We start from the raw sequence: 13,809 nt of genomic DNA, 5'->3' as shown, positions 1-13,809 counted from the left end.
CAGGCTCTGCAGCAGCAGGGAGGCCAATCGGACAGCCAACATCTCCTCCCAGCCCCCCCGCCCCGATGGCGGGGGTGTGTGAAGACCCCATACCTCCCTCCTCCCGCTCATGTGTAGTGTTGCTGCGTGTTGTTCTAAAGTGCATTTATTTCTTATTTCTTTCTATTTCTTCTTTTCTATTCTCTATTCTATTTCTATTCTCTTTTCCCACGTGTAAAATCTTACTTTAACCCCAAATCATAAGTACAATTTTGGACCTTCACAGCCCAACAATGGTAAAAGACAGGAAAACAGTGATCCGATTATTTTTCCAGGGTTTTTACTTCCATTTTGAAACAGAAAAACAGCTACACATTTGTCCCACTCTTAACCAGATTTCACATCGGACAGCAACATTGGTCTCATTCAACACCAACTTTCTTTACATTCATTCACAGAATGATAAAGTGCAACAGCATCAACACAACTTCATGACAAAAAAGACAGACAGGCAGACAAATAAAAATTTGGGACACTGAACTTTCGGCACTTCAGGAGGAAGCAGTAGAAATTAAAACTGCACATGGTAACTATTAGTAAATGCTGAATATATTTAGACTTCTCTCTGTCATCGTGAACAAGGAGAAACATTAAATAAATAAAAAGTAACGTACATATTTTCAAAAATATTAAATCTTAAGGTACATTCATATAACCTACATATACAGCATATATACCACCAACATGCAAAAGTCACATAAACGCATACATCATAAAACAACAGAAGACAACAGAAGGCACCAGCTTGCAAAACTCAGAGATGAAGACAAGAATTAAAGTGAATGAATCACACAAATCCACAAAACAAAAATGTATCCTTCATGTTTCTTTAGTATCCTGGAGTCTAAATATTATTATTTAGAGATAATTATAGATTCTATTAAATTTATCCTTTAGAGTTGTATGAGTATTTCTAATACTTTGAAATAGCTTTTTCTCTTTTATAAGATATGTCAGTTAAACATATAGCAGTAAAGAAAATAAATATCTGTTTGGTAGAGAAAATGAATCACCAAGAATAAATGTTAAATTAAAATACCACTTTAAGCACCAGGTTATAATAGGAAATCTTCATGATTAAGGGTTTTATAACTAATGACTTGTAATAATGGTGCCTGAATCATTTATTCAGATTTAGTAGAACAGAATGAGCTGATGATGAATTCATGTTGACTAGAATCCCTTTGTGGAAAGTTCATTCTTTATTCTGTCAATAAATTCTGTGTTTTATTATGTTTTATTAAAAAAAAATGTTAACAGCATTTTCAACAGCAATCCCTGTTATATAGTTAAGATTTTTTTATATCCTGGCAACATAAACATTTGCCCATGCCCCTGATGCCGCCCCCTGTTTGATGAACATGTTTGATAAACATATCAAACATGTCTGTTTGATATCTTAATATAAATCAATAAGATTAATTAATAAAGCCATTTGATACAACCTGTAATTTTTTTATTTACTGATAACAATAATCACGTGTTAGCGAAAAATAAATGTTTTGATAAATATTAACATATATATTTTTAATTCTATGATATTGCATTAACTAACTGCACTGTTAATCCAGGACAGCGTACTTCTTCCAGTAGTAAAATCATGAAAGCCGAAGGTAAATGCCCCTGTATGCTGTGCTCCTGCACAGTGATACCTCAGCTATTTGGATGCATTAGGAGTCTCTTTGTCCTTTGTTCCCTTTTTTACTACTCTCTGAGCGATCCCATATGGCACGTGGCATGCCACTGTTCCCATTTCTGCTGCCCCCTCCACGTGAAACATTTGGTCATCGAAGAAGATATGTGGCCTGATCTTCTCCAGCATTGGGCCTTTGGGCGCGCCGGCAAGAAAGAGAGCTTCATCGATCTCCAGACCCCAGGAGCGCAGTGTTTTTAGGGCTCTGGTACCAGAACTGGCTGCACTCCGAGCTGTCACGAGGTAGGTCCGGATGGGGCAGTCCATCCGCTGACCTTTGCCGTAAAACTTTTTCTGGAGCTTTCCTAAAACCTCCAGGAAGCCCTTCAGTGGCCCCTGCAGAAAGAAGAACAGATTCATGAATGTTAATCTTTCTGCACGTATACGTGACTCACTACATGTTAGACACACTACAACTGAATTCAGGCCAACTGAGCTCAATGTGTAGATTTTACAAGCGGATTTAATTTTACACTGTGTAAAATGTAAGCAAAAAGAAGGAACATCCAACGATTTGCAAATCTCTGAAAACCATATTTTGTATTAGATGTTTAAACTGAGAAACAAAAATCCAAGCTGGGACAGGCCCAACTGCGCAAAATCCTTTCTTCTTTCAATAACGATCTGTAAACATCTGAGAACTGAGGAGAACAGCCGCTGGGCTTTTGGAAGAGGAATGGTGTCCAATTCTTGTTGGATGTAAGATTCTTGTCATGTTTTTCATTTCATGATGCACGGTACACAGAACAGTGGTGTTTAGAGATCACTGTTCACATATGGCTTCGTCTTTGTGTGCTTTCTGTGGATGACACGGTGAGCTGTGTTCACAGACAGCGATTTCTGGAAGCATTCCTGACCCCATGCAATGATTTTCATGACAGAATCATGTCTGTTTTTAATGCAGTGCCACTTGCCTAAGGATCATTCATATCCTGTAATGATTTTCAGCCTTGTCCATTGCGCACTTTTCTAGACTTTTCTTGCCATCTTCACAACTTTTTTTAGACAAGTTACTGCCATCTAACTCAAAATAAGCTGTTTTCCATAAAAGTAAAATGTCTCACTTTAAAAATTGCATGTTTTCAGTGGTGAAACAATGTGGAGATTTTGATTTTCATTTACATTTTACACAGCTTTCCAACTTTTTGGGAATTTGGGTGGCTGTTGTAGGTAGGTGTAATTCTATAAGAAATAAGAGTGTTATTTGACTTTTGGTGTCCCTTCCTATCATTCTCCAATGGAAAAATGTCTCGCTGTGTATACTGTACATGGTCTAGAGGCTTGTTTTCATGCGCCTTCTCGTGCTCAAAGAACTTGTCCAGTCCATGGGCCTTGCAAATCCGCTCAGACTCATCTGAGAAGAGGACGGCATCTCCATCAAAGGCAACACGGAGCTGAGTGTCTGACACTTCCTTCATCTTCTCCGGAGTAAACATGATGGCTGCTGCTATACCTGGGTCACATATTTGACAGCGGTTATCTTTGAAAATTAGCTGTATACATGGACACTGATTATACAGGTCTGCAACCAAAAAACTACATAGGATTTCTTTTTTTTTTTTACTGTTTCTTATGGATTTTTACCAATTGAAACCGGGAAAAATATTATTTAAATTCCATCTTGTCAGGTTTTTCTTGCAAAACTCACGTTTTTAGTGTATTTAAGTGAAAATTTCCCCTTTTTAACTGAAATCTGGTATCCTATACTTGAGTAAAAAAAAACATATCCAATAATGATTTCTTATATTAATTTAACCGTTCTGAGAGTGAGACAATTATAAATATCAAGAATATTGACAAGAAATATTACAGACATGAGAATATTAACTGTAACAGGCTGCATACATGGTTCATGCATGCACACTGGTGTCCCAACAGGTTTATTTTGTTCATAGGGAAAAATAAGGAATTTCAGAAAAATTGTGTTTTTGTAAAAAAGAAAAAACTGTATGTGATGAAGGGAAATGGATTCAAAACTCTAAAAAACATCAAATTTACCAAAAATATCCCATGCAGCTGAATCTTTTTTTCTGTTTTTTGCAGACCTGTGTTATCACACCACAGAGACTGGCACTTACTTTTTTTCATTTTTTAAGGGACTTTATTTAGGAGTCAGTAATAGAAGCAGGCTGTGTACTCACCTTCTGCCAGAGCTTCACGAACCTTGACAGGGTCAGCAGACAGGTAAAGATTAGTGTGATAGGCCTTCAAGTATCCTATGGGACTGTTTCCTCCAGTCATACAGAAGCGCTCAATAAACAGCTCTGCAGAAAGGAGAAATCAAAAGCTAAGGAGGCAGTCAGTAACACTGATCACAGATGATAAATTCACACACGGACACGCACACACACACACACACACACACACACACACACACACACACACACACACATATGTGTGTACTTCCTCTGGAATATATCCAGAGGTGTGTCCCTTAAAGTTGCATTATTTTTAAAAGCCACCAGGGGGAGATAATTGTGTTTCAAAAAGACATTTTGCAGGACACTAGCAAAACAATCAAACTACCCACTGTAGTCAGTGTTTATGATTATTATGCTACTTTTTTATTATTCGTAATTTTTTCTTGCTTCTTTCCCATCATGGTGAACTCCACCGGGCTGTTCAACTGAACTTTTAATCAGTCAACAATCTATCGATGCACAGTGTAACCCTTGTGGGTTTACTAGTTGTCAGCTTCTGAAGGATTGCATGGATGTAGCGCAGGTTGCATATTTAATCCTTAACTCTGCATAACCAAATACCTATGCAAACAGACACCAATACAATGCTATGAATTCAACTTCACAGGAACCTGGACTATTTGTTAAAGCGGGCAGAAGTGAGGGGTTTCCATTAATTATACAAACAATGCTACTTTAATGAAAACCAATAATTTAATAATGGAACTGGACATGATTAAAATGGTCACTTTTACTTAACATTTAGTTGCAGAAAATATCCAGAGGAGGCAGAGCCGGGAAAAGAAGGAAAGTGCCATGATTTTGTGATTTTCTTAAGTGAGTATGGTAATGGGGTGCTAAAGAGCCAGGACCCAAACTCTCACCACTTATTATTGGGGTCATACTATGTTACTGGGATCATGAGAAACATCCCACTATAACCACTGTTAGTCTCTATTCATCCAGTGTGGCTCGAGTGACTCCTTAAACTGAGCCGAGTGGAAGTCTATTGACACGCTTCAACCAAGAAATAAACAAAAGGGGCTTCGGTTAAATAGTGAAGCCTCACATTACAAGAGATTCTTAGATTACAGTCAGTTCTTTTCCTCTTCTCTTTCTTTCTATCCGTCCTTTTTCCTTTTATTTAGTCAACAGAGGATACTGCAATGCCTTGAGGAGAGTCTGTGAGCACACTTGTGTGCCTGTGTGACCTGGGAAGGACTTGGGTCATAAAATAACTGACAGTGTGGGAACAGAGGCGGCCAGCTGTGGAGAGCAGCTGGAGAAGAATATGAGTCAATACCAAAGTTCAAAGTTCAGTTTTTATAAAGAGCTAGGCATAAAATTCTCAAATGTATTTTAAGGGTGTATTTGTTAAGGGCTCAGTGGCTCCAGTTACTTGTTACAATCATGTGGAATAAAACAAAAAGTCAGTTTTTGTTATTTTTTTGCTAAATCTGTGTTTCAGAAAGAAGGATTATCCAGGGTATGCTCAAAATCATTAGCTAATGAAATGTCAGTCACAACTCTTTAGCCAGCAAGTGTGCAGTTTCACAGTCAGATCTGCGCCCTGCATTGATCCAGTTGAGGCTTTATAATGATGCATCACAAACCAGGAAGTGATATGATGGTCGCTATGTTGATTGTTTGTAGCGGTTATTTTATTAGTCTGCATCTGTGCATGGCCCTCAAACAGTACATGTTGTCTAAGCTAAGAATGCTAAGTTAACAAGCTCATTAGCATTCTACCCACATCCAAATATGGTCAAGCTACTAGATACAGGTAACACTTTAGTAAGGGTCTCAAAACACATGCCAATAGGTAATATTATGGTGGCTCTGTCCAGCTCTTCTGTATTATCTATTGTTTGAATCCTGTGAGCTTCAGATGTATATTAAATGTTGTATCTACATAAAAGCAAACCTTAATCTTTCCCAAAATGCTGATCAACTGTTTGTGCTTGCTTTTTCATGACTGCTCTGTAGAAATTATCAACAATCATATTTCTACTTTATTTACACCACTTTCTTAAGATATTACAGTGAGTTTTTAAATTGCTCATTTACCTTGAAAATATGAAATGTTTGATTAAAAATTAATAAATTGACACGCATTTTGACTTTTTTTAGATTTTTTTTAGGGGAAACAACGTAATGGAATACTTTCTAATGAATTTTATCTATTAATACCATATTCTTATTTTATTTTTTTTTATTTTTTTGTCTTTTTCTGTAGGTACAACATATGGACAAGACTACTAGAATACATGTACAGGAGCTGCTTATGGCATGAAGCTGAAAATGACAGAGGAGGTTTTAATTCTGGCAGAATCAGCAGAGAACTGGTGACTTTTACACAGTTATACCCCTCAACACTCAGCGAATCCACTTGTGTAGCTTTTCATGGTCTGCTACTTTGTGTCTCAGTTCCTGAAAACATCTGGTTTGTAATAATACCATTTCCAGTTGATGGTGGAATATCTAAAAGTTAAGAAATTTCATCAACTGATTTCTTGCAATGGTGGCATCCTCTTACAGCACCACGCACGAGTTCACTGAGCTCTTTAAAACAACCCATTCTTTCACAAATGTAAAGGCAGGCTGCGTGGCTATGTGCTTGATTTTACAACACCTGTGGCAATGGGACTGAAAACACCTGAATTAAAAGATTAAAAGGTGTGGACCAATACTTTTTATGTATAATGAAAGGTTATGTAACCAAATAATTTAAAAAATGCCATAACAACATATAAATTCTACATGTTGCGCCTTTAAAGGTCTAATTAAAAAGACAACTGCTGAAGAGAACAGATAAAAGGACATGTCACCCAGATGCCCCTGGAACTCACGGTGGTGATTAATGGTATTGATGAGTCTTAGGCCCACATTTGCGTGGTTGTTGGTCATGAGCACAACATCAAAGAGCTCCTCGCTCTCTGGGTAAAGCTCCCTCAGTTTAGCGTTCACAGCCTCCAGAGCCTGGGAACACGAGCAGACAGGTTTCAGTTATACAAACAGGGTAATTCTGTATCCCCGCAGTGGGATGGAAACGTGTGAATGTGTTTGAGTGGGTTTGTGGTTGTGGTTTGTATTCATCCACCGCCTCCGGAGACACGACCTAACACTGACAACAGTGAATCTCTCTCTGCGTTAGTGTGCATGTGTGTGTGTGCTTGTTTCTCCAGCTCTTTGCCTTCCCAGTCTCTGACCTTGACAAAGGAGAAAGCAGGTCCGGGGCTGAACGGCTCCGTTTCGTGCTCCACTTGGTACTTGATGTACTCTTCCATGCCTTGCTGTTCATAGATCTGCTGCTCCTTCTCCATGTTGAAGAGGACTCGAGATGACACGGCGATGGTGATGGCATTTTCAGGCTTTGGCTGGAGCGTGAATGAAAGGAGCATTCTGAATGAGAGGAGCTGAGATTGTTACCCAGTTGGGTAGAGAGCTGTATTTTTTTTCTTGAACGTAGGCACAAGGGACATTATAATTTTATAAGAACATGCACAAGATCCTGATGAAACCTTTATGTTATTGACCTTGCCTGGCATGCAACAGTAGATAAACTGAGTGAGCTGATGTGACAGAATAGAAGTGACAGCATGATATAACATACTTTCCTCAGAGCCTGATAGTGTAGGTCCAAACACCAGAAGGGCTGACACCTGTTAACTCTTTAAAGGCTGAGGCGTTTAAATTGCTTGCATAATCTGAAAGGTTTCCTTTTGTGTAAATACTTTGGTGTTTATGAGTCCACTAAACTTAGAAATATGCTGTCACACCCTTTTATTTAATTGACAGCACGAAGAAATCCACAGGATGAAAAATATTCAGACTACTTAAAAAGTATTAATCGAATCAGGACATATTTCTGTCAGATTCCCAGGTTAGACAATTCTTTGTGTTCTTAATGCGCTTTAAGTTTTAGGTGTTTCAGTTTTTAACCCTGTAAGTTCTGAATCTTCATCTATGTTTTGGAAGAAAGCAAAAAAAACAGAACTGTATATTCAAAGGAGCTTGCAAAGAAAAGCGTCTGGACTTCTTTAAGTTGCTTGAAGACGTTTCACCTCTCATCCGAGAAGCTTCTTCAGTTCTAAGGTCAAATGGTGGAGAGTCCCAGATATAAACCCTGTGGGAGTAACCCCCCACAGAGGGACAAAAGCACCCCCTGATGATCCTCTAATCGCCTGAGCCAAGGTGTGAAACTGGGTGTGGGTCCCAATCAGCCAGAGTCTTCAAGTAACTTAAAGAAGTCCAGACGCTTTTCTTTGCAAGCTCCTTTGACTACGATGACCTGGATGACTGAGAACCTTCACAGACAGAACTGTATATTATGATTGCAAAGATTAGGGTTAGCGCTAAGGCTGAGGTCATCACCGTTGATGACTTCGACCTGGCAGGGTGAAATTTCGATTCTTCCCCTCCAGAAGAAAAGTCCAAATGAGGTCACTTTACTGACCCGAAACAAGACCCATCTGTACCTCGCTCAGTCTCCAGGCAACACAATACAGCCACGCCATGCCTCCTATACTATCCTGTTTCACTGAACTACATTGTTATGTGCTTTTATTTTCAGTTAACCCAAAGCTATAAATGATGCATTGCAGACCTGTTTCAACCCTCCCCCTGGTTTTGAGAATGTTGAGTGGCTCTGTGTGTCTGCACTCTGTCATTTGTCATCCATAAGATGACATAACTCTTTGACACTACAGGCAAGAATAGTGAACATGAATCTGCCTTGGCTGATAAATAAGAGTACAATTGTCACGCTTTAATTTTAACTTGAATTATGTGCAAGGAGAATCTCCTTTTGCGTTGTATAATTAATAGTACCCGTTCTGTAAGTGTAAATGGATACTGTAAACAAAAGGCTGTATAGATACTCACTGATTTAGGTTTCCTGGTGGGGGTCGAGGGCCTCAAAACTGTCCTCGCATCTTCCCAAGGGGCTCGGCTGCTGTTGCCTCCATTCTTGGTGAAATCTTGTCCGCCGACATTCAGACTTTGGCCGTTGTTTAGACTCATCTTACCTCTGTGGTTCGCCACTCTCCTCCAGGACCACACTGAGCCCTAGCGTTTCCCCTCGATGGCTCACTTTATTAGTCCCCTTCTCTCTCTCTGGCAGGAGTTCCCAACAAAGTCCTCACTCACTCTCACACATTTAGAATTTGAATTCAGTCTTGCTGCACTCAAGAGATGAGATCAGCCTGATTGCTGCAGCTGCAGAGCCACTTAGCTATAATGTAGCTCTAATAAGGCCGGAGCAGCAGGGAGAGGTTGCAGGACGAGGATGGAGAGAGATTCAGGAAAAGGGCTGAATTCGAGCTGCAAGCACTTCCCTTTTTGTCTCTAGCATCACGCGTGTTAGGACATTCCTTCCTCAGCTCTTCCTTGCTTCTCTTTCCTCTCTCACACACACATTACTGACTTCAAACCATTTTGCATCCTCCTCCTCTTTGTTAACCCTTTCAGTGTCTAACTTCCTGGAGCAGTACTACAGCACGTGAGAAAGTGTGTGGCAACTGCTTGTTGCTGCCTATTGGACAGAGCACGCTGGTGTGTCAGAGGAGGGATGTGTCACAATGCTTGAAATATAGCCCTCCTTGCCTAGAGATGTAGAGATCTGACATAACACAGAGTACAACATTACAGCTATGATTAGGGCTGTGATTATAATAATAATTATTGTTGTTATTATTATTAGTGCATTTTATTATTATATTAGATTTAACTGCAAGAGTAATTATGCACATTGCATCCCATGTGCTTTCCACTCACCACTAACATTTCCTGCTCCTGTTCAGCAGTGTGAGAAATCGAGTCCATCCTGGGTCATTTACTCTCCCCCATGCTTTTACAAATAATGCCTCCTTGCCTCCTTCCCATTTAATCCCTTGAGGATGTTTCCTTGGATTGAATTACAAAGCCATGGTCGCAGTTTCCAAGCAACGGCCACAGAGTCAGACAGGCTGGGACTCCAGCACAACATCTAGAGCTGATTGGCTGTGTGGACACAAGAGGCAGTGCAGCCCGCCTCCCAACAAAACACTGACATCAGTCAGAGGAACAGGCAGGTGATGCAGGAAACAAAGATGAAAGTGCATGTCGTGCTTTGAAGAACATGAATGCATTATTAATAGTGTTAGCTGGGCTTTCATCACAGCAAACAGGCAGTTCAGCAGCTAAAGATGTTTCTGGGAAAACGATACTGAGCAGACGCCCATGCAAGGAGTAAAACAGACCCGCATCCTATCAGACTCCTATTGGATACAACATGCATCATGGCTGTCATTTTTAAATATCTGCGAGCAATATACAAAGGCAACAAAGACTGACTGTTGACTTAAAAAAAACCACATGCACATATTTTTAACCACATACACATACAAATCTTAAACATGTGTGTGTGTGTCTGTCTGGGTTAAATGTGTGTTATATTTTACAGGAACTGACAACCAAATTGCATAAAGCTGCAGATCAGGGTTGATTACACTTATCTTTCCAATACAGCAGCTCACATGATTATGCTCCCCGACGGGATAATATATGTGTAGCTGTGACCACACACGCTCCTCCACGTACCAGACACAAAGAGCTTTTGTTGATTCTCTGGATTACTATTATGGATTGAAGACAACTAATGGATTTTTTTGGCTCAGTGTGTGTGTGTGTGTGTGTAGCATCAGATAAATATGTGTTCATTTAGATATTTGCACTGTCAGTAGATATGTTAGAGAGCAAGTGAAGAAGTAAGTGTTCAAAATGAGGAGATGTAAGAAATACAAATCTGACACTGTTGATTCAGTTCATAATTTCTATTATTGTATTTGTTTGTTTTTTTCTGAAGTTTAGCTTTGCATTTTTAGTTTCATACAGCAGCTTTGATTAATTATTAATACACAGATTTGTTGTATTATTAACAATGTACATTTATGCAAATTTTCAGGCAGGCAGGAAGGAAAGTATGTTTTGCATCAGCTTGAAATTATTTACAACCTATTTGTTCAAACAGTGAGGAGGAAATCACAGACCTGTGGATTCTGGCATAAATTTGTAGTTCACACTGGTGCCTTTTTGAGGTGTTAATGCCTCTTTTCTGCTCCAAATGATGATGTCTAATCTAGAAGTGGTCTCACACATTTCCACCAGTAATGTTCACTTTGTTAGGTACACCTGTTCAGCTGCATGTCAGCACAACACAATACAGGCAAAACAGGTGAACCTCATGGCAGCAATTTAATCCATTTAGACATGTAGACATGAACAAGACGACATTCTCAGAATGAGCATCAGCTCAGGGGAAGACTTTGAGTGTGACACGTTTGCTGGCTGGTCTGAGTATCTCAGAAACTGCTTCTCTACTGGGATTTTTCCACAGCCATCTTTAAAGTTTACAGACAACAAAGAAAATGAAAACATGAAAATGTCTTGTCAATACAAGAGGCTGGAGGGGAAAGGCCACAAAAGCTAGGAAGGAAGGCAACAGTAAGTCAAACAGCATGAGTGAGTATGGATCCATTCTGCACTGTATCAACAGTTCAGTCTGGTGCACACTGCAGGGCCTTTAGTACCAATTAAGTGTTGTTTAAACATGCCACAGCTTGCTGATCGTATGACCAAAGTGCACGTCTTTTGATGGTTGCTTCCAGCAGGATAACACACCATGTCACAAAGCTGTGGGAGGCCTGTGCCCCTGGCTCAGCACTAGAACTGATTTGGAAAAGACAAATAAGTGCAGAGGAGTCAGCAGCATCACTCTTTTTTTCTTTTTCTTTTTTTTTGCATGTGACACTTACATCCACTAGAGTGTAGTAGAGGCTTGGTTGTGACTCTCTGCATGTTCTGACTACTTCACAGCTCCATCTTTTACGGGGCTGTAAACAGAGGACGTGAAATAGAAACTTTGCAAGTGTGAGAGAGGAAGTTGTTAAACTGTAGTACACTGCTGTCTTAAAACATTTAAACTTTTCAGTCCTTGCTGCTATTATTATTTTCTAACAAATAATAAAAGAAAAATAACCCCAAATATAAGACCAAATGTTAGATAAAAGAAAACCCAGTAAAATGTGACAATAAAGCTTTGCATACGGCAGCGTGCATGAGTATCAGGAGCAATAAAAGGGTATATGTTAACAAAACTATATCAGCATCTTTCCTATTAGTTGTAATTGTGTAAAAATTGCAGTTGTGCTATCTGCACAACATCACTGATGTTTTTGCCATTTAAGAAGCAAATCCCTGAGCCTACAATTATATTCGCCTTTGTGTTATAGCCTGAAACTCTTAGGGGGTTAACAGGACACGGAGACAGTTGGGCCGCACCCACCAAGTTGATTTGAATAACGCCAGCATTTGGCCTGAGGCTCACAAGAGCCAGCCTTTCTTCATACCGGCTGTTAAACCACTCCCCGCCTGATGCACCCTGTAGTGGCGGGAAATGTTAACAAGGACACAGAAACACTATAAATAGGAATAAAGAGGGAGTCTGGGATTGCACTGACTGGACTCTGTACCTTCATTTATCCTGCAAAATCAGATACACCGTAAAAGACAAACAGAAAGGAAGAAGGCTAAAGAAGAAGCAGAAGAAGAAGCAACATGCAGCTCCACCTCCCTTTTTGGCGCGAGACTGCAATAGAGATAAAGGTCCTTTAGTGGGTGGAGACAAAGAGAAGGCATGAGTGGAGCAGGGCAGAACAAAGAGAGTAGAAGCACCGACCACCCCTCCACCCCCCCCCCTTTACCCTCACTCCTTATCAGCCCCCCCCCCCCCCCCCCAAAAAACACACAGCCTGAAGGCTTGAGGCAAGCCAGATGACTATTATAACCTTAATCAGTCCTTGAAAGCAGCCACTCAGGCATGTTCACCAGCACTGGATTCTTTGTTCTTACTGGGGTTTTATTTGGTTTTAGCTTCCTCCTTAATTTATATTTCAAAAACACACGGCCACACACACGTGCAAATACATACACTATTTATACCAATTCTATGTGCAATAACTCAACTGTATATACATAACACTATTTATTACATATTACTTACGGCTTGTATATTGTACATTTTATATATATATATATATATATATATATATATATATATATATATATATATATATATATATGTTTTTCCCTATGTTAATACTGTCCATATGTACATAGCGCTGCAGAACTGTACCCCCCCCCCCCCCCCCAGCATGTTTACACTGAGGAGGAGATGCTCTGTATCTCATTGTACAACTGTATAGTGACAATAAAGGCATTCTATTCTATTCTATTCTATTCTATTCTATACTGTTATTGCGCACAAGAAAGCTCACACAATCACGCTAAAGGGCCCGGGCTGTATGCTGAAATGGTGACATAGATCACTAAAAGGGACCACAATGTACTCCATATCCCTATCCTAATTCCTTGCCATTTAATTAAACACATCTACCTTTATGTTGTGAGAAAAAAAATACATAGCAGCAGTTCCCCTCACTTCCTGCCTTCTCCAATGGGTTCTTCACAAAAACAGGAAGTCTGCGCTGCTCATGTGTTTCCTAGGTTTCTCTGTCTTTCACAAGAACACACACGCAGGCTTATAGCGTGAAAGGGAAAAACAGGGCATTCATTATTGCATAATCTCCTCAGAGGTGGACACTATAGACCTCTCTGACAACAGCAGTCACTGACTGTCATGCCTTGCAGTTGAAAAGAAGGAATTGTAACTATGCAAAACGAACAGACGCTTCTGCACCTTTGCCATCTGATAATGCAGACCTAGAGTACTTATATGTGTCCTTGGATGTGTGTGCATTTGCATTCGAGCACTTTAAAGGTATACTGATGCAAAAACGCCCTGCATCAGCCTCGCTTTGCAGTAACTGGTCAATAAATTGGCCTTTGTGTGTCGGGGGT

At 39.8% G+C, this 13,809-nt stretch overlaps 1 protein-coding gene across 1 annotated transcript; it reads right to left on the bottom strand.

Annotated features, from left to right (window-relative positions):
• Positions 1 to 240: 240 nt before the first annotated feature.
• Positions 241 to 9,795, bottom strand: LOC147307487 (cytosolic 5'-nucleotidase 1A-like). The gene is made up of 7 exons (XM_086275302.1): positions 9,688 to 9,795; positions 8,797 to 9,532; positions 7,122 to 7,289; positions 6,762 to 6,891; positions 3,874 to 3,996; positions 3,001 to 3,185; positions 241 to 2,068 (listed from the first exon to the last, which is right to left on the bottom strand). Exons 2-7 carry the CDS (start codon positions 8,932 to 8,934, stop codon positions 1,697 to 1,699), a joined length of 1,116 nt encoding a protein of 371 aa, XP_086131428.1. The 5' UTR covers positions 8,935 to 9,532; positions 9,688 to 9,795; the 3' UTR covers positions 241 to 1,696.
• Between the last annotated feature and the right edge of the window lie 4,014 nt (positions 9,796 to 13,809).

Source organism: Aulonocara sp. 'chitande type north' Nkhata Bay, linkage group LG19, assembly GCF_057382095.1.
Source record: "Aulonocara sp. 'chitande type north' Nkhata Bay isolate Kocher_YH1m ecotype deep benthic linkage group LG19, A_spYH_male_GT1.1, whole genome shotgun sequence".
Taxonomy (NCBI): domain Eukaryota; kingdom Metazoa; phylum Chordata; class Actinopteri; order Cichliformes; family Cichlidae; genus Aulonocara; species Aulonocara sp. 'chitande type north' Nkhata Bay.
This window is presented reverse-complemented; position numbering and strand designations above follow the sequence as displayed.